Source organism: Palaemon carinicauda, chromosome 11 (assembly GCF_036898095.1).
Source record: "Palaemon carinicauda isolate YSFRI2023 chromosome 11, ASM3689809v2, whole genome shotgun sequence".
NCBI lineage: Eukaryota > Metazoa > Arthropoda > Malacostraca > Decapoda > Palaemonidae > Palaemon > Palaemon carinicauda.
In genome coordinates, this window is record NC_090735.1 from 88,738,804 (window position 1) to 88,759,193 (window position 20,390).

At 40.4% G+C, this 20,390-nt stretch overlaps 1 protein-coding gene across 3 annotated transcripts in view; it reads left to right on the plus strand.

The window, feature by feature from the left end:
- Positions 1–20,390, plus strand: part of Tmem63 (transmembrane protein 63) — a 187,041-nt gene that overhangs the window by 70,386 nt on the left and 96,265 nt on the right. For 2 of the 3 annotated variants that reach the window (XM_068383170.1, XM_068383172.1), the window contains exons 3-4: positions 237–319; positions 20,316–20,348. In XM_068383170.1, coding sequence (XP_068239271.1) covers positions 237–319; positions 20,316–20,348 — 116 coding nt within the window. The remainder of the gene's footprint in view (positions 1–236; positions 320–20,315; positions 20,349–20,390) is intronic. The other variant, XM_068383171.1, reaches the window with a different exon arrangement.

Here is a 20,390-nt window from a genome sequence, read left to right on the forward strand (position 1 = left end):
AATTGAGGTGGTGTCAACAAGAAGTACTGCAGTACCTGGCCACAGGTGGCGCTGGTGAGTACACCCCCTTCTTGTATAGTGATCGCTGGCGTATCCCTTCCGTAGAATTCTGTCGGGCAACGGAGTTGACAGCTACATGATTATCGGGTAAGTATATTCAAAAATTTATTTTACTAATGAAAATAACATATTTTGTTGAAGAGTACTTCATAAGTAAATACTTATCTTAATTTCAGGTCCTAATGTCCTTATTCACTGTCTTGAGGAAAAAGGCTTGGAATTATGGGCGTCTCGCTCTTGTTCAAAAGTATGAGAGCAGGTAGGTCGATGAGGTTCTCTGCGTGTTGCTTTAGAATAGACTGTGTGTGCTTTTTTTTTACCACTTAGTTTTATTTTTTAGTAGCTTGATTATTATTGTTATATATAACTGGTTGTACTGTATGAGTTTGTTTCCTTCTCACTAAAGAAAATAAAACATTCTTTGATAGTAAAGGTAGTGTTTGTACAGTATATATTTACTTTTTCTTTTTGATCTTACTAGTTTTTCATTGTAGGCAATGCATGTAATTTGTAACTGCATTTCTTTTCTTTTCTTTTTGTTCACCTAACATTGTACATTACAGTGATTGAATCATTCTATTTAAAATGAAGGGATAAAGTAGACTTCAGAAGAGTGAGTTAGACAGTACATATTTAGTTTTTAAAACTTCTTTACTTGTGAAAACAAATGAATTACTGTAGGTATTTTAATAGATTTTTTTTTTTATATCCATAGATATAGTTTGAGTATTGGTTAGGTCTTACTAGGGATTTTAGAATTCTTAGTTTTATTATGAAATAGATTGACGAATCTCGAATAAACCAAAGTTGTGTGAAAACTATGGTGTTGACATCTAAGATATTTTAACTTATGGAGGATTTTGTATTAAATTGAAAACATTGGAATATTATTAGGCCTCATAGATTTTACTTGACCAATTTTGATAATGTTGAGCCAAAATTTAGTTGCCTTAATTATTTCTAAAGTAACTTGAAAAATACTGTTATTTTTTATTGAAATTTTTCTTTACCACATTCAGTGCCTGGTATTTTGCATACAGTATGTATCAGTTGCCAGTGACAAAAACGAACAGTTGGAAATTGAGAAAACTGTGGAGGTTATCAAGTGAGAGCCTGGGTTGGTTATTGGAAAATAACAGTAAACATTGTTTTCATCCTCATTGTGTATCCCCTGGGCTTTGAAAATAGTGATGCCTTTCAAAGAATTGGTCTATGAAATCTTTTTATTTTCTGTTGATATACTGTAGTTGAAATATATGATGTTCATTTTATATTGAGGATTTTAACCTTCATTATCATCATCATAACCGACGCCTATTAGCGCAAAGGGCCTCGGTTAGATTTTGTTAGTCGTCTCTATCTTGAGGATTTAAATCAATACTTCTCCATTCATCATCTACTTCACACTTCATAATCCTCTGCCATGCAGGCCTGGGTCTTCCAACTCTCTAGTGCCTTGTGGAGCCCAGTTGAAAGTTTGGTGAACTAATCTTTCTTGGGGAGTGCGAAGAGCATGCCCAAACCATCTCCATCTACCCCTCACCATGATCTCATCCACATATGGCACTTGAGTAATCTCTCTTATAGTTTCATTTCTAATCCTATCCTGCCATTTAACTCCCAATATTCTTTTGAGAGTTTTTTCTCAAATCTACAAAATCTGTTGGATATTGTTTTATTGTCATACCATGACTCATGTCCATACAGTAACACTGATCTCACTAAACTTATATATAGCCTGATTTTCATATTGAATTATTATTCATCTCAATATTCTCATTGGTTGTTTTGTACAGTATGTGGAATTGTATGTATTTTGGTGATAATTTCGTTACTCCATTTTATCTATTCATGTTGGCATTCTAAGGTAACTTGATTCTGTCATGAATGGAAAGTTTGTTGATGTTCTAATCTAGGATGTCCTTATCTAGTGAAAGTCCCTTACTTTACTCTTTAATGGGTTTGTCTTTGCCTCTAAACAACCCTCTTAAAATATCATAGCTTTGGTCCTTGAATTGTAGTAGTCCTAGTATTTTCATGGATCCTACAAGTACCTTGTATAAAAATATTTACGCACTATTCTGTATCCAAGCTCTCACCTGTATTGTGAGTCAAGCAGATATCTGATTGATGGGTTACGATAAAACAGAGTTCTTATGACACACCCATTAATCACATATTGTAGTGAATTCCATCCTCCTAGTTCTTCTGGTCTTGCAGCCTCTCTCCAGACTACTGTAAGAACAAAATAATAAAGAGGTTGATTGATTGGTACCTGAAGGTCTAGTGGTGTGTGTGTTGGGAGGCTACCATTCTTTTGTCTCTTTGACTAAAGTCTTTAGAGTAGGGGACATTTGAAGATGCAAATGATTGATGGGTTTGGTCTCTATAAAGCTACAACCCTTGTTGGAAAAACAGAATGTTATAAGCCGAGGGCTCCAACTGATAAAATAGCCCAGTTAGGAGAGGAAATAAAGGAACAATAAGAAAGGTAATCAATAATTGAAATAAAATATTTTAAGAACAGTAACAGCATCAAAATAAATAAATAAGATTGAATAGTGTGCACGAATGTATCCTCAAGCAAAAGAACTCTACCCTAAGATAGTGAAAGACCATGGTACAGAGGCTATGGAACTGTTCAAGACCAGAGAACAGTGGTTTGATTTTAGAGTGTTGTCCTAGAAGAGCTGTTTACCATAGCTGAAGAGTCTCTTCTACCCATACCAAGAGGAAAGTAGCCACTGAATAATTGCATTGCAGTAGTTAACTCCTTGAGTATGGAAGAATTGTTTGGTAATCTCAGTGTTGTCAGGTGTATGTGGACAGAGGAGAATATGTAAAGAATAGCCCAGACTATTTGGTTTACGTGTAGGCAAAAGGAAAATGAGCCGTAACTAGAGAGAAGTATCCATGTAGTACTGTCTGGCCAGTCAAAGGATCCAATAACTCTCTAGCGGTAGTATCTCAACGGGTGGCTGGTGCCCTGGCCAACCTACTACCTCATTTACAACCATTTTCATAAACTAATAGATTGAGGATAACAAGTGTTGACTGTTTTATGGTTTTGAGTACTTTTCAGGTACATTATTAAAAAAAACAAAATTTTGGAAAACTCATAATGTTTCAGAATTATGTTACCCAAATGTTTTATGATAGTCTTGTCTGATTCGTAATTGAATGTCACAGTTTTGGAACATCATTCATCGGTGTAATGGACATTTTCTCTCTGTCACTTGGTAACCTCCTCTAGTACCCTACCAACTGTTTTCTCACTTTGCGACCGTCTACTTATGTTACTTGGAACAGATTAGACATATGTACAGTGTGTGATTTGTATGGATAAGAAATATTAAGATTTTAAGAAACATTAAGATTTTAAGAAATGTATGGTTTCATTACAGAATGCTAATATTCATTATGACTATCTTAAGCAAATTTTATTAGCCCTTAAATTTGAAAGCTTATGAGTAACAATGAAGGAACCTTGTCTTGATTATTCAGTTTTCAATATTAATCTTACCCGATAATCATGTAGCTGTCAACTCTGTTGCCGACAGAAATCTACGGTCGGGATACGCCAGCGATCGCTATACAGGTGGGGGTGAACACCACAGCGCCATCTGTGGTCAGGTACTCCAGTACTTCTTGTCAACACCACCTCAATTTTTCCTCTGTCGTGCCTCCGGCTAGACCTACATGGATACGCTGTTGATTCTGGAGTTATTGCTCACGATTTGGTGATGTATTTGCTCTAGAGTTTAGCCTTCGCTATTCAGGAAGCTTTATCATTAGCTTAGCAAGTTTTTGGAATTAATTTGATTTAATTTTTTATTTAATTTTGGTGACGAAGAGAGTATGAACTCTCTTTCACTTTTAATGGCCGACCCTTCCCTTAGACGGAAGTGTTGGTGTCGAAGAGAGTATAGACTCTCTTTCTTAATTTTGCTTAACAAAAGTTATAGATTTATTTTATATCTCTCCGCCTTTTATAGGCCTCTTCGATTAACTTCCTTTTATTATAAACTTATTAAAATTAATTTTTATATTTGTTTATATTCGACCTTTCCTAATAGTAGGCGGTCTTTTCTTGAAACCGAAGTTAATTAACATTGAGCCCGTCATTTCGTTTTTACTTGTTAACATATTATGCTATTTTAATGTTTTTGAAAGAATTTCTTTGATAGTCTCGTACTGTTTTCAAAGTTGAACTAACGTTTTGTTTTGTCTCTGCAGTTGTTGACGTTCAGAACGTTCAACTTGCGCTCTATCGTTACGATAGAGAGAGAGTATTCACGGTGTCACGTTGCAGTAAGAGTAGAACGATTCTAGCGTTTTGTTCATTCTTTCTTAGCTTAAATGGTTTTAATTCTAATAAAGGAACTTTTTATTTGGGAAATCTTTCAGTTTTTTTCCTTTAACAATAATATGTTTTAACGATATATATAATTGGGCTCATCTCTCAGGTTCTAAGTCAAGAGAGAGAGAGAGAGAGATAGAGACGGAGGGAGAGAGAGGAGGATAAACGTTTCGTTCAAGCGGGTAACGTTGTTATCGTTTTTGCTCTTCTCCCTAGTCTCTTTAGGGGAAGAAGGTAAACGTTTTTAGAGTTTTATTCTTGTTCTCAGGCTTTATGCGGTGAGAGATTTTAAACGTAGTTTATTTGATCTAGTGTTTAGTCTCTTTTCCAGCCACTGAATTATTTATCTTTCATTATGTTTTTCTGTTACATTGTAATACTGTTTTCGCAATTACTAACTTTTGATGAAGGATAGAATTGCGTGTTTCAGGTACAAACCACTTAAAGTTTCGAGTTCAGTGAAATAAGTGCAAACAGAAAATCTAAAGTGATAAAGTGATAAGCGCAAAGTGTTACAGTGTTGCGTTCGAGGGTTCGTGTGTTCGTGCCAGTTGTTCGCCTAGTCTGGGACCTCTTACAAGCTCCCAAGCCAGGGGAGAAGTAACGTCGAAGGACTTATGGGTTCATCAGGCCTTGATCGACGAACAGACGTTTCCCTCCGTGGTTTCGGGTGTAACCAACTCACGTAGCCGACGTGATCACCCCACCCACACAAAGACGAGAGAGCCCATTTATTCCTCGTCTGCGGAAGAGGTTTCTCGCAGAAACCATGGACCAAAGCTTGCAGCTTTTAAGTGCAAGTCGGTCCCTTCCGCGCAAGTCCAACTCCTAGGTGGTGCCATTAGCACTGGGTCAGTTCGGACTTGCTGCAGTACGACAACTGCACACCTCCCAGAGAGGCAAGGTGGTATCGCAACAGGCAGTAACTCCGTCTGTTGCCGCACCAGCTGTTTTAGACCCTCAGTCGCAACGGACAGTAGCTCCGTTTGTTGTTGTCTTTCTTAGACTCTAGTGGTCTTTGCTGCAGACAAGGCAGTCTCAGCTTGCGGTGTTGATGCAGGAGTTTCAGGCAGAGAAGGTTAGCACACCTCCTCCTGCGAGCGCTCCTCCACCTCTGCGCAGTCCACCCTGCCAGACGTATGATGTTGAGGCTCCTCCTGCCTCCATGCGTGAGCTGCCGCATTGGGAGTTGCCAGGTACCAGCGCTATGCAGCAACCTCCACTTTCCTTGAGGCAGGAGCCTCATGCTATGCGGTAACCGCCTCAACTCTTGAGGCAAGAGCCTCAACTCTTGAGGCAAGAGCCTCAACTCTTGAGGCAAGAGCCTCAACTCTTGAGGCAAGAGCCTCAACTCTTGAGGCAAGAACCTCAACTCTTGAGGCAAGAGCCTCAACTCTTGAGGCAAGAGCCTCAACTCTTGAGGCAAGAGCCTCAACTCTTGAGGCAAGAACCTCAACTCTTGAGGCAAGAACCTCAACTCTTGAGGCAAGAACCTCAACTCTTGAGGCAAGAGCCTCAACTCTTGAGGCAAGAGCCTCAACTCTTGAGGCAAGAGCCTCAACTCTTGAGGCAAGAACCTCAACTCTTTAGGCAAGAACCTCAACTCTTTAGGCAAGAACCTCAACTCTTGAGGCAAGAGCCTCAACTCTTGAGGCAAGAACCTCAACTCTTGAGGCAAGAGCCTTTCTCTGCGCAGCCACCTCCTCAACCCTTGAGGCAGACGCAACTCTTGAGGCAGGAACCTCATGCTATGAGGCAGCCGCCTCAACGCATGCAGCAACCGCATTCTTCACAGCATGAGCCTCTCTCTGCGCAGCCACCTCCTCAACCCTTGAGGCAGACGCAACTCTTGAGGCAGGAACCTCACAGGAGCCTCATGCTATGCGGCATCCTCCTCAACCCATGAGGCAGGAGCTTCATGCTATGCGGCAACCTCCTCTACCCATGAGGCAGCCTCATGCTATGCGGCATCCTCCTCAACCCATGAGGCAGGAGCCTCATGCTATGCGGCATCCTCCTCAACCCATGAGGCAGGAGTCTCATGCTATGAGGAGCCTCATGCTATGCGGCATCCTCCTCAAACCATGAGGCAGGAGCCTCATGCTATGCGGCAACCGCCTCAACCCATGAGGCAGGAGCCTCATACTATGCGGCATCCTCCTCAACGCATGCGGCATGAGCCTCATCCCTTGCAGCATGAGCCTCATCCCATGCAGCATGAGCCTCATACCATGCAGCATGAGCCTCATCCCATGCAGCATGAGCCTCATCCCATGCAGCATAAGCCGCACGCCATGCAACATGCTCTGCTTACCTTACAGCATGCTCTACATACAGCATGCTCTGCATACCTTACCGCATGCTCCTCAGTCACACTTCTTTGGTTGTTGCCAACTCACTAGACTGTCAAGCAGTTTCATAACGTTGCCTTCTAGTCTGCTGCTTTTGCACCAGTGAAACCCTCACTGAGAGAACTTAGCTTTTCTCGGATATGGTTCCTGTAGATGAGAAAGTGCTATTCTCCCTCCTTCTGATATTCCCTTGAGGACTCTGTCATTTGGAGAGGAGCCTTTAGCTGCTTAGCCTCCTATGGACTTTTATTTAAGCATAACATGCTTCCAGGGAGGGTAATGGTTCCACTTCAGTCGCTAACCCCGTCTGTTACCACACCTGCTCCCATAGACCTTGAGCTTTGTTGCAAGACATGCAGTCCAAGCTTAGTCCTTGTTAGAGGATTTTTTGTTTACGGAGTCAGTGTGTCACTGGGAAGACGTTCAACAACCAGCAGAAGTGACTTGTTGTGACGCAGTGCGGCAACCTCAGCAACCCGATAAGGAGTTGTCTGTACGACCCAGACAGTCTAGACAGCTTCGGGTTGTCGCTGTACTTCCTCGCTTCCCCTTGGTTGACAGTTCACAGACTGTGCAGCAGTACCATGATCTTGTGTCCGGCTCCGTCAGACGACTAGCTTTTAAGAGCTCCCACAAGTCGTCGCTGTCTGGAGATTCTCAGATGGACTATGGATCTGACCAAGGAACTGGGCCTCCTGGTCAATTTTGAGGAGTCCCAGCTCGTCCCATCCCAGACCATTGTCTACCTGGGTATGGATCTTCAGAGTCGAGCTTTTCGGGCTTTTCCGTCGGCCCCAAGGATCTACTAAGCCCTAGATTGCATCCAGAGCATGCTGAGAAGGAACCGATGCTCAGTCAGGTAGTGGATGAGTCTAACAGGGACACTTTCATCGCTGGCCCTGTTCATCGAGTTAGGGAGACGCCACCTCCGCCCCCTTCAGTATCATCTAGCGGCTCACTGGATAAAGGACATGACGCTAGAGACGATCTCAGTTCCTGTTTCCGAAGAGAGGAGGTCTACTCTCACGTGGTGAAAGAACAGCTTTCTTCTCAAGGAAGTCTACCTTTGGCTGTTCATAAACCCGACCGCCGTCTCTTCTCTGACGCATCAGACACGGGCTGGGGTGCGACTTTGGACGGACAGGAATGCTCGGGAACATGGAATCAGGAGCTAAGGACACTTCACATCTTTTGCAAGGAGCTGTTGGCGGTTCATCTGGCCTTGATAAACTTCAAGTCCCTCCAGCTTAACAAGGTGGTGGAGGTGGACTCTGACAACACCACAGCCTTGGCTTACATCTCCAAGCAGGGAGGGACTCATTCGTGGAAGTTGTTCTAGATCGCAAGGGACCTCCTCATCTGGTTAAAAGATCGAGAGGCTCACGCTGGGAACGAGGTTCATTCAGGGCGATATGAATGTCATGGCAGATCGCCTCAGCCGGAAGGGTCAGGTCATCCCCACAGAGTGGACCCTTCACAAGAATGTTTGCAGCAGACTTTGGGCCCTGTGGGGTCAGCCAACCATAGATCTGTTCGCTACCTCGATGACCTAGAGGCTCCCGTTGTATTGTTCTCCGATTCCAGACCCAGCAGCAGTTCACGTGGATGCTTTTCTGCTGGATTGGTCCCATCTCGACCTGTATGCATTCCCGCCGTTCAAGATTGTCAACAGGGTACTTCAGAAGTTCGCCTCTCGCAAAGGGACACGGCTGATGTTGGTTGGCTCCGCTCTGGCCCGCGAGAGAATGGTTCATAGAGGTACTGCAATGGCTGGTCGACATTCCCAGGACTCTTCCTCTAGGAGTGGACCTTCTACGTCTACCTCACGTAAAGAAGGTACATTCAAACCTCCACGCTCTTCGTCTGACTGCCTTCAGACTTTCGAAAGACTCTCAAGAGCTAGGGGCTTTTCGAAGGAGGCAGCCAGAGCGATTGCCAGAGCAAGGAGGACATCCACTCTCAGAGTCTATCAGTCTAAAGGGGAAGTCTTCCGAAGCTGGTACAAGGCCAATGCAGTTTCCTCATCCAGTACCACTGTAACCCAGATTGCTGACTTCCTGTTACATCTAAGGAACGTAAGATCCCTTTCAGCTCCTACGATTAAGGGTTACAGAAGTATGTTGGCAGCGGTTTTCCGCCACAGAGGCTTGGATCTTTCCACCAACAAAGATCTACAGGACCTCCTTAGGTCTTTTGAGACCTCAAAGGAACGTCGGTTGTCCACTCCAGGCTGGAATCTAGACGTGGTCCTAAGGTTCCTTATGTCATCAAGATTTGAACCTCTTCAATCAGCCTCTTTTAAGGACCTCACATTAAAAACTCTTTTCCTCGTGTGCTTGACAACAGCTAAAAGAGTAAGCGAGATCCACGCCTTCAGCAGGAACATAGTTTTCACATCTGAAACGGCTACATGTTCCTTGCAGCTCGGTTTTTTGCTAAAACGAGCTTCCTTCACGTCCTTGGCCTAAGTCGTTCGAGATCCCAAGCCTGTCCAACTTGGTGGGGGACGAACTGGAGAGAGTACTTTGCCTAGTTAGAGCTCTTAGGTACTATCTAAAAAGGTCATAACCTTTACGAGGACAATCAGAAGCCTTATGGTGTGCTATCAAGAAGCCTTCTCTTCCAAGGTCTAAGAACTCAGTTTCTTACCTATTCAGGCTCCTGATTAGGGAAGCACATTTTCATCTGAAGGAAGAAGAACTTGCTTTGCTGAAGGTAAGGACACATGAAGTGAGAGCTGTGGCTACTTCAGTGGCCCTCAAACAGAACCGTTCTCTGCAGAGTGTTATGGATGCAACCTATTGGAGAAGCAAGTCAGTGTTCGCATCATTCTATCTCAAAGATGTCCAGTCTCTTTACGAGAACTGCTACACCCTGGGACCATTCGTAGCAACGAATGCAGTAGTAGGCGGGGGCTCAGCCACTACATTCCCATAATCCCATAACCTTTTTAACCTTTCTCTTGAATACTTTTTATGGGTTGTACGGTCGGCTAAGAAGCCTTCCACATCCTTGTTGATTTGGCGGGTGGTCAATTCTTTCTTGAGAAGCGCCGAGGTTAAAGGTTGTGATGAGGTCCTTTAGTATGGGTTGCAGCCCTTTATACTTCAGCACCTAAGAGTCGTTCAGCATCCTAAGAGGACCGCTACGCTCAGTAAGGAAGACGTACTTAATAAAGGCAGAGTAATGGTTCAAGTCGTCTTCCTTACCAGGTACTTATTTATTTTATGTTATTTTTGAATAACTAATAAAATAAAATACGGGATACTTAGCTTCTTTGTTAACATGTATGCTGGTCTCCACCCACCACCCTGGGTGTGAATCAGCTACATGATTATCGGGTAAGATTAATATTGAAAAATGTTATTTTCATTAGTAAAATAAATTTTTGAATATACTTACCCGATAATCATGATTTAATTGACCCACCCTTCCTCCCCATAGAGAACCAGTGGACCGAGGAAAAAATTGAGGTGGTGTTGACAAGAAGTACTTGAGTACCTGACCACAGATGGCGCTGTGGTGTTCACCCCCACCTGTATAGCGATCGCTGGCGTATCCCGACCGTAGATTTCTGTCGGCAACAGAGTTGACAGCTACATGATTATCGGGTAAGTATATTCAAAAATTTATTTTACTAATGAAAATAACATTTTTCCCACTTTCAGAATGATTTTTTGTTTTTGTTTGCCTGTATTGATATTCATATGGGTATTAATGTTTAATAATACAGTATAAGTTGGAAATTTTTTTTATTTTATTTCCATACACTATCTTTTCAAGTTAATGTTAGATACATACAGTACATATATAAGATTGATATAATTCTTCCCATGTTTACCGAGTGAAATCTTAAGAGTACATTCTTAGCTATGTTTCTCTTCCCTGTTCTATCAGCTTCAGAAGTCAGAAGTAAGATGTGGCAATGTTTTAGTGGTTAAGAGTACATTTTCCAATGTTTAGACAGCTGGTGAAAATAGCAAAACTTTAATTGTTTTGTATCATGTTTGCATGGATACTCAACTAGATTACTTCCTTTGGGTAATTGTAGTCCAAATTGTAACAGGCATCCTCTTCCTTGTCAAAACCTTTTTGGTGATAGGCATCTATTTGGACTATACACTTTTTATAGCTCCCTTCCCATGTATGGTTAACCCTTTTACCCCTGGGGTATTTGGAAATTTCCCACCCTTAACCCCCAGGGGGTTATTTTTTTCCAAGCACATTTTGCAGTATATTTTATTTAAATTGCTCTAACAGCCTTAATTTTTGTCATAGAGAGGTCAGGTTGGTCTCATTCTCTTGGAAAATGCCTGAATTTTCTCAAAAAAATTATCAAAAAATATGAAAAACTAATTTTTATAGCATTTTTTTGCAAGGACGTACCGGTACGTCCATGGGGGTAAAGGGATGGCTTTTGTGAAACGTACCAGTACGTCCTTTGGGGGTAAAAGGGTTAAGATCCTTAAAAAAGGATGATTAGCCGAGTACATTCACTGCATGTTCAGAAGTAAGAGGACAATGTATATATTTATGATAGTAAATTATAACGTGAACTAGATTTTAGACATTCCTGTTTGTTTAAAATGTGTTTTGCATTTTGTTAGATTATTAAAAGCAGGAAATGTAAAATTTAATCTTTTTTATGTTTTATATGAAAGGTGTTCAGATTGAATCCACAGGAATTTCATGAACACACAGTTTTTCTTAGTCCATTGTACTGTATGTGGGCAACATCGAGAGTTTGAATTAACAAAAAACAACTGCTTGTTGCGGTTTTTACTCAGGATAGATAGATGAATTTGGTTTTAAATAATACTGTATGTATAGAAGCCGCACTGTCTGACAACTGTTATTGGTATATAAAATTTTCTCAAACTTACAAGACTTTTTACATTAATTATAGTTTGATGCTGAGCATCTGACACTATTGATGTACAATATTTTTAAATTCACACTAAAGTTTAGTCATGAAAGTGCATTTATATTCTGCGCTTTTATTTTTACTTTTAAAATAGGGATATATTGTCAGTGGCAATGGAACAGCTATTAAATCCTGAAGGTAGTTGGCTAACGATAGGTGGCATGAGGGGGGAAACCTGGCCCACCCATCTGTCACAGAATAGCTATTTTTGTCTTTGACTACTGCGAGTTACAGATGTGCCATCAGACTCCTCTCTTGCCAATTGGATCTTTTCTTACATTATTTTATTATTTTGTGCTCTCTCATTTATAAATGGAAGAACACTGAAATTTAAGCGAGTGGTGAAATTAATTTTTTTTGCCAATGAGGACACAATCTTCAAAACCCCATGAGTTGTGCAACTTTGTGAAGGGGCAACTTTAAGCAGTTCTTCCCTTCTTTGGAGAGTTTCTCTCACTCTTTCGATCAAAAAAACAATTACCTCAGAGTGTAGCTTGTCTCCCTTTTTGGTAGGCTCTCTCCTTCTGAGGGAAATCTCTGATTTGGACTTAGTGTAACCCATACCTGTGTGCCTGTTAGTGGTAATTATTCATATGGTGCACTCACCTGGTAACAAGTGTTCCCTGGATATTGAGCCTTGTGTTGCAGTTTCAGTGAGTGTTCCCAGTGCTCCCCTTTTAAAATCCCTAGTGTATTGATTAGTGATGTGGTGGAAGAACATCTTGTAATTTCCTCCTCCTAGGATGGGCAGTCATTGTTGTTCACTCAGATCATGACTTCTCTGAGACAGCAAGGAACAGTGGATGACAACGTGGACAGTTCACCCTCTCTCTTCCTCCTCTACCTATCTCTTCTCCTTCCTACATTCCCTTGGTTGGACATTTTCCTTCTGAAGAAAATGTGGGAAGTCCTTTTTGCTAAAAGTTCCTCGGGTCTTGAAGCAATCGGTCTCCTCCTTCGCTAAGGAATGACAGTACTCACCTACTAAATGATACCTTCAGGGTCAGTCAAGCGAGAGTAAGTCGGTGTGACAGGCACTGTTGTGCCCTCAGTTGCAAGGGAAAGGTCCTACCTTGGACCAATCTTGAGCACCCTATTATAGGGCGATATGGATACTGTATACTGTAATCCCTCACTGTATCACAGTTCACCTATCGCTTCCTGCTAACCTGAGGAGAGTATAAAGGCATATTTTTCTTAAAAGACTGTCTCTCTTCTGTGCATCGGCAAGAGAGTAGGAGAGTTTCAGGCTCTATTTGATGTCAGAGGGAGGGGGGTTCTGCTGCCTTCGTCATCTCACAAACCGACGAAGACCCAGTACTAGTTAATCTGAAACAACAGTGTGGGACTTTCTCAATCCTTCTCAGTGCCATTGAGGAGGAATCAACTCTGCAAATGCTCGTATTACACCCTTCTCGATAGCCTCAGCAGGAAAAAAAATGTGTCAAAATACTGTTCCTTTTGGCTTGGTGAGGCACTTTGCTTGCAGATGCAATTTTGGTCAATGCGTATCTTTGCTATCTCAAAGAAAAATTCAGAAGCCTAGCCCTTTATGTAGCCTTCTGGTTTACCTATGATGTGGAGCTGAAGGTGTCAAAACACCTTTGTCTCTATATACCTTTCAATTGTTGCACACATACCCTTGGACCCTTTTCCTTGGGTTCTGAGGTGGCTGCTCAGTAGTTTTGTAGCACTCTGCTCCCTCGCGGGACTTAATATGCATCGGGTCTAAGTTAACACATTTGTTCACCTTTCAAGGGGATGCACCAGCTGCAAGCTTCATATAGTACGCCAGTCAGACGTTTGCTGTTGATGAGTTACCTGATGGAGGACTTGTTGCAGATCACGTTTGCCATGAAGCAACTCCGACATCCTGGACATGGGGGAGGATGGGTTGGTATCATACCAAACATTTTGATTGATGTGCTTGGTTTGAATTTACCAATGCCATCTCCCTGCTAGGGAGATAGGTTTTCTGTGTTCTAGTACTAGCTTCCTTTTAGGCTAGTACTGGCTGAGACATACCTATGATTAGCTGTTTTGAGGTTGTTGTAGTTGCCATTCTTGCTCCCATATAGGACCAGGAAGAATGACATGTCCAAGTAAGAAAAGAACCTGCCAGTTTAGTTCTTGGGGACTTCCTCCCACCAATAAGTAAGTCTTCCTACTTTAAAAGACAAAAAATTTGAACAGTACTGTACTGTGTATGTGTAGGAACAAACAAATTTTAAAATTATAGCTATACCGTACAAGCTTGAGTCAGTAAATTTAATTTCCCATCTCAACCACCCCACTCATTCCTATGCCTAAGGACAAAAGTGGCCATTTGGTGATTGGTGGGTGGGTGATGTTCTCGCCTTTGCGCAACCTGCTGTTAACCAACTACCTTATTAACGATGCATTGGCTTTCCCAGTGTCACTGAAGGTATACCATATTCCTATTTTAAAGGGCATGTTTTTAAAGAAAAAAATATAAATTATTTTCAAAATTTTTCAATTTTCAAGCAATATTGTTATTAGAATTTGTGAATTGAAATTAATTTTTTTTCTATTTTATAAAAGTATTTAATTTTCATTTATAGAAGTAACCATGTTTAGAACTACCCAATGTGTAGTTGAAGTTGACAGATAATGAATGATGCTTAATGAAAGGAAATACAGTTGAGTATATATTTTCATCTGATAGTACAGTACAATCCATATAATATTTAAAAAGGACAAGGATTTAGGAATATATATATAGCATATAATAAATGTTTTGTTAGTTATTTTAGAGATTTGAAGCTGAAGAAATATGAATGTTGACCTTCAGACTACATTTACTGACACAGTATATTAGATTCTTAATATCTATTTATAAATGAATAAAATTTTGAAAATACTCTGGTACTAGAATCCATTTCATAAACTGTATATCAAGAAGATGGTGAAAAAATAGAAAAGTGTAAAGAAGGACTTCTTTCACCGGCTGTCACAGGTCGCCCCAGAAATGATTGTATATTAAGGAAAGTAGGTTTTATGTACTTTATAGGGTTAATTGGAGTGAGGGTATATTGACAAAAGTTAGAATTTTAGAAATTGAAAGTGCAGTTCCTTTAGTATCAATATCACTAGGAGATTGTGTGTAGAGGTAATAGAATCCTTTAATTTCTTCAAATCAAATTCACTAACATTTTTCCGTTTAAGCGTTAAGAAGAATTTAAAGTTCATAATGATTCCCTTTTCCATTTAAATGTAAATCTAGGATTTTGTTACAAGGGGTCAGATATGTAATGCTCAGTCATAGAAAGGAGACTATAATGCCGGATAGTATTGTTTTTAAAACTGGATATTAGAAAAAAAAAACGGAATTATCTTTGAAATTTAAAAGATACAGTAATTTGAAATCTGAAAAAAATGAACTCTTCCATCCATGCCATACATTAGTATAAATATTTGCTAAGAAGAATGAGGCACAGTTGGCGTCAAAATTGATGCACAAAATTTCAGAGGATTTTGCTCAAAATTTAAAGCTAACATACGATGCACAAATATCAAGTCTATGATATTTATAATGATCATAAGAAAAAGTTACAGTATAATTATTTCAAAGTACACAGTAATTACTTCAAACTATAGAGATGAAATAATTTGAAATTCATGTTCAACAGAGGATTACCAACATTATCTATGTACACTTCAAGAAATGTGGAAACAAATATTTAATATCATAGTGTATTAGTAATTATATTAGCGAAGATGCATAAAACCGTGACGGATCAATAGAATATAAAGGGAAAATATCTGTAACCTAAAACATAATCAACCATAAATGCACCTAGATTCAACAGATTAGTAGGGTGTGATTGGTAGTCCTGAATGTTGCTTCTAACACCCGACTGTTCGGACTCTACTTCACCTTTGGCTTCGGTTTCGACCCACAACACAAACTTTTCTGTCTCCATTTCCAGCCTATCCCTTCGAGACTATGCTGTGAGCCCAAGGATCGAACTTCCTTTAATCCTTGAAAAGATATTTTCTCCCCTACCGAAAGCTCCTCATTGTTGTTGTGAAGGACATGCCTCTTTAAATGATTTGCCTCTACCTCCTCGGCCCTTAGAGTGACTGCCCCTTCCAGACCTTCCTCTGCCACTAGCCTTGTTCCCCTGAGCTCTGACCAAGTGAAGTGTTGTTGTGGGTCTTTCTTATATAGGGTTGAAGGCTGGATACTGTGTTACATACTTCCGGGGAACCATGTACACAGTCTTGGGAATCGCGGCACCTGAGGTTGTTGCAGCAGGAAAGTTCTTCCTGCCTTGAAAGGGTCTCGTAGGCTTCTTATCTTTAGGTTGAGATCCTTCTCCGGGGATGAATTTCCTCTTGGAGGACATACCCCACTTTAGCATAAGGCTCTTATTCTCTTGAGCCGCTATGTCCATCACTTCCTTGACCACCTTCTGAGGAAAGAGATCCTTTCCCTAGATGTTCGAGTTAATCAACCTTTTAGGTTCATGCCTAATAGTGGCTGAGGCTAGGACATGCTCTCTGCATTCTCTTCTGGCTAAAATGAAAGCATGCAGATCTCTGTGGAAGGTAGCCAGATGAGTCTTTGCCTGGGTCGGAAAGATGTCCGATTTTGAATAGTTCCCAATCAGCATTTCCAAGTAGGACTGGTGGGACAAAACCCTCTCTTTGACTTCAAATTCTGACTTCAATAAAAAATTTGGGAATTCTCGGCAACCTTTCATTGAATGGTTTGCCTCCAATGGCCCTATCCAGTTTTCCGACCGTAAAGGTGTGTTGGACATCTTCTCAACTGTCAGAGTCATGGGGAAGGGCAAGAAAGACAGGTTTGCACTCTTCTAGAACTAGCAGTGGTCTACCTTTAATGACTGCCTTCTTCACAGCCTCTAAACCTTTTGAGAGGAAGGGAAGGACAGTATCCTTTGGAGTAATAAAGGTGGTTTATTTCCTGCCGGAGGCCGAAAGTTGAGTGTTGGTAAACTCGACCGTCTTTAGCTCCCTTACCAGTAATTGTTGAGCCTTGCTGTGGTCCAGGATGATAGTCTCTTTGGGGATAGTATCATCCCTTATGGACGCTTCAGAGTTCAGCCTTCATAACAGTAAGGAAAACTATCAATCGATGGGTAGAATTCTAAATCGGAGACAGGCTTAGGTCCCATGCCTTTTCCAATGCAGAGGTAACCCTCGCTTGGAGCCATATGCTCTGCATAGCGCCAAGATTCTTCGCTGAGCAATCTGAAAGGCTCGATGCTGGTTGAGCCTTGGACTTGGGCGCCTGCTGGAAAGCTCCAATCTTCACCTCTAATGGTGCTTGAGCTCTTTTATGTTTGGCATGGATATTTTCCATGCATGCCTTCATGGATGCCATAAACTCTTTAAGTGACCAGGGAACAAAAGTGTATTCAGAGTAGGAACAGGGGTAGAGGTGGAGGCAGGGGTGGCAGATACAGTAATGGGGAATTAAGCCAAAGAAGTACTAGGCACTGTACTTGAATGGTGGACATTCAGGGACTCTTCAGATGCTCCCATAGTCAGTAGGATTCTCTCTCTCTCTGATGTCACGGAAGAAGTCGTTGACATGTTGCCGGCCTCCAGGCTCATCACTTGAAGAGCGTCCTGAGCTTCATCATCTGCCTGTTCCAGCTGTACCGGCAGGAGTTGTACCATAGGTATCTGATGACCGGAAACAGCAGTCACCTCGGCCTTGGGAAAGAGGAGGTCCTAAATTTCCATTGAAGGAATGCAAGGGGTATCTTGTTGAGAGCTCTTCTTGAAGCCTCTCACCCAATAACAAATGGTTTTCTGAGTCTATGCTTTCTCGTCCTGAGAGAGGTTGCTAGTGTAGAAACCAGCATATATCAGGTCCTTGCACACACTGCAGTTTGTAGGTTTCCAGATGGCAAAGGAACCCTTGGAAACATGGCACTCTGCATGCTTCTAGTAAGTCTTATGGCCACAAGGCAATTTGACCCGCCTGGTGCAGGTTACCATAGTACACTCCATGTCTTTAGCAACCTGTAAAGATAGAAAATTTTCATTGAGCACAATGGAGCATCAAAAAATTTCGCATATCTTATGGTATACAGAAAATTTTGAAAAGAAAAATTTTCAAGACAGTCTCTGAATTAAAAATTTCTACCTACACTATGGCTAAAGCTACACTACAGGGAAAGCTCATGCCCAAAAGGTCAGAATATCTTAAGAATTTGACAGTGTGGTAGAATAGGGAAAAAGGTTCACATCAACGGAACACAATTTCCCCCAAAGTCGTTCTATTAGACAATCCAATGTGGTAAATTCACATACCATCCTGCTTGAGCCGGCAGCGGCTGTGCCTAAGGCAGCAGCAGCCGCGCCTAAGGTGGCATCTATTTATAGCCACCATGCTCTATGAACTGTGAAGAGGGTGCTGCTAGAAGGAATAGCAGACCAGCAAACATGTTTTCAGCACACTGGGATTGGAGTTGTAATGGCTCTCTCGCCCATGTATCCAATCTTATCCCATATACTTCGAGGCAAGGTTGACTCTATTCTGGGAAGGATAGCCGTGGCTTGTTTTAAACACATCCCTGTTTCATGCACGATATCTCTCGGGATATTGGCTACAGGGGATAGAACCCTTTGATACCTCTATAGGTAAAATTCTCTGGTATATCACTTGCAGAAATATCCCAAGTAGAAAGTTGCCTTTGAGGAACTTCTATCAGGACAATATGGTTCGAGCCCAAAAATATTCATATATATATGTGTGCGTGTGTGTAAACGTACCGTATATTTTGTTAAATAATGAAATGTACATCTCTTTATCTAGCTTACTATAAAATCCTAATTGCTTTTTTGTAAAGTGGTAGATTTAGAAGAGGTTGACATGTTATATAAATATATCTTTAGTATTTCCTACAGAAAATAATTACTCATATAATATACTAATAAGCGCGAGTAAGACTCAACGGCGATAGTTTTTAACGTATTCCTGCTAAACCGGTTGAAATTTTGTTGCAAACCAATCATGTATTTATAAAGCTCATGGTAGTGAAAGCTCGTGTTTACAACCATGCAGATATCCAAGCAACTCCACTTTTGATAAGCTGGAATATATATTTCCTTGATTAATGAAATAGGCCTAACCATGTAGTCAATTAAACGCTCATATAGCTTTGATTTTGTTTATTTTTACACCAACTTATCTTATATATATTTCATTATTCAGATGCTATACTTCTTTATATTTAATCAAAAGAAATCATACTAGTTTTTAATGTAACACTATAAAAGTAGATAGTTAATTTACAAAATACATTAGGCTATTGCTTATATGCAGTCCTTCCTGCTGCCTTTCAATATTGAACTCTTGTTAACACACATAGAGCTGCTACACATGTTTTTACAGGAAAATTCTTTATCTCTTTTAATAAACATTTATTGAATTAACAATGACCATTTGCTAAGGAAATACCTTCTGTGACTCCACAGTTAATTAATGATACTTATTATCAGATAAAGAGGATGATAATAATTGGAATAAAATATACTAACTGGCAACCCACCAGAGTTTCTAATGAAGTACGTATGATGAATTTTGCAATTTGTTGCACCAGGTTTGGCACCTACTTACTGTACATGAATAATAAACAAAAACGATTAACTAAAGAATAATCCACAACAGAAATGCAGTGAATGATTGCATAACACTGCTTCACTGTAGGTGCAACTTTTGTTTAATAGCTGCTTTGCCAAAACTTGGAGGTAATGTCACATGAGTACTTTTTCTGGTCTTTTTTTTTGGCATCTTTCGAGTGTACAAAAAGTTATCATCTGCCTTATGGAAAATTAGGCTGAAAATTGCTCAAAGATGTAAAATTATATACTCATGTACCATTGCCTTGTGTGTGATATATATATAGCTTTTCTAGGGCTGCTTCATGCGAGACTTATAGTGGGAACTTAGATATGACAGGATTCTGTGCACTCTGAATTTTTTAGATTGGCAATCAAGTAAATTATCACTCCTGATGAAACTCATGTTGTCAGTTGAGTGAAAAGGGAAAAAATGCTTTTATGCTTAGCTTTTATTTTTTGTTGGACAGTATATACATACAGTATGATTTTAGCTTTTTATTATACCATAGGTAGAAATTTAGTGTGTTTCATTTAGTATTTTTTTTATCATTATGAAAAATATTCTAGTAAACTATAGTAATCTTTTTATTTTTTAATGTATTTAGGTTTCTTAGGTAAAAAGATAAGTGGCACTATACAGTATCTTCATTTGCTTGCTAAATAAAGAATTTTATTCATTTGTGTTGAATGCATAGCTTAACACCCTGTTTTACTTGATCCGTAGCTTAGCCATTATTATATTTTTATCCTCTTATTCTGAACCCTTTCTACATAACACGTTTTAATCATTTCAACCGGGCATGACCTTTTACTTGTTGATAAAGTCTTGTGTATAACTTTCAGAGCACTAGTTAAGCTCAATTGCTTTGTGTTTCACCTCCTTAGATATGTTTTATGTAGTAAAGGTTCAGTTGCATGGTTCTTAGTAAGGACCTGTGTTTTGTGTTTTTTTTTTTCTTATTAACAAATGCATCTTCCTTTTGATTTTTTATTTCAGATCAAAGCATCTTGGCTTCAGTCAGTACAATGTGTAGGTTCCTAGTATGCTTCTTTTTTTTATTTTATGATCTAT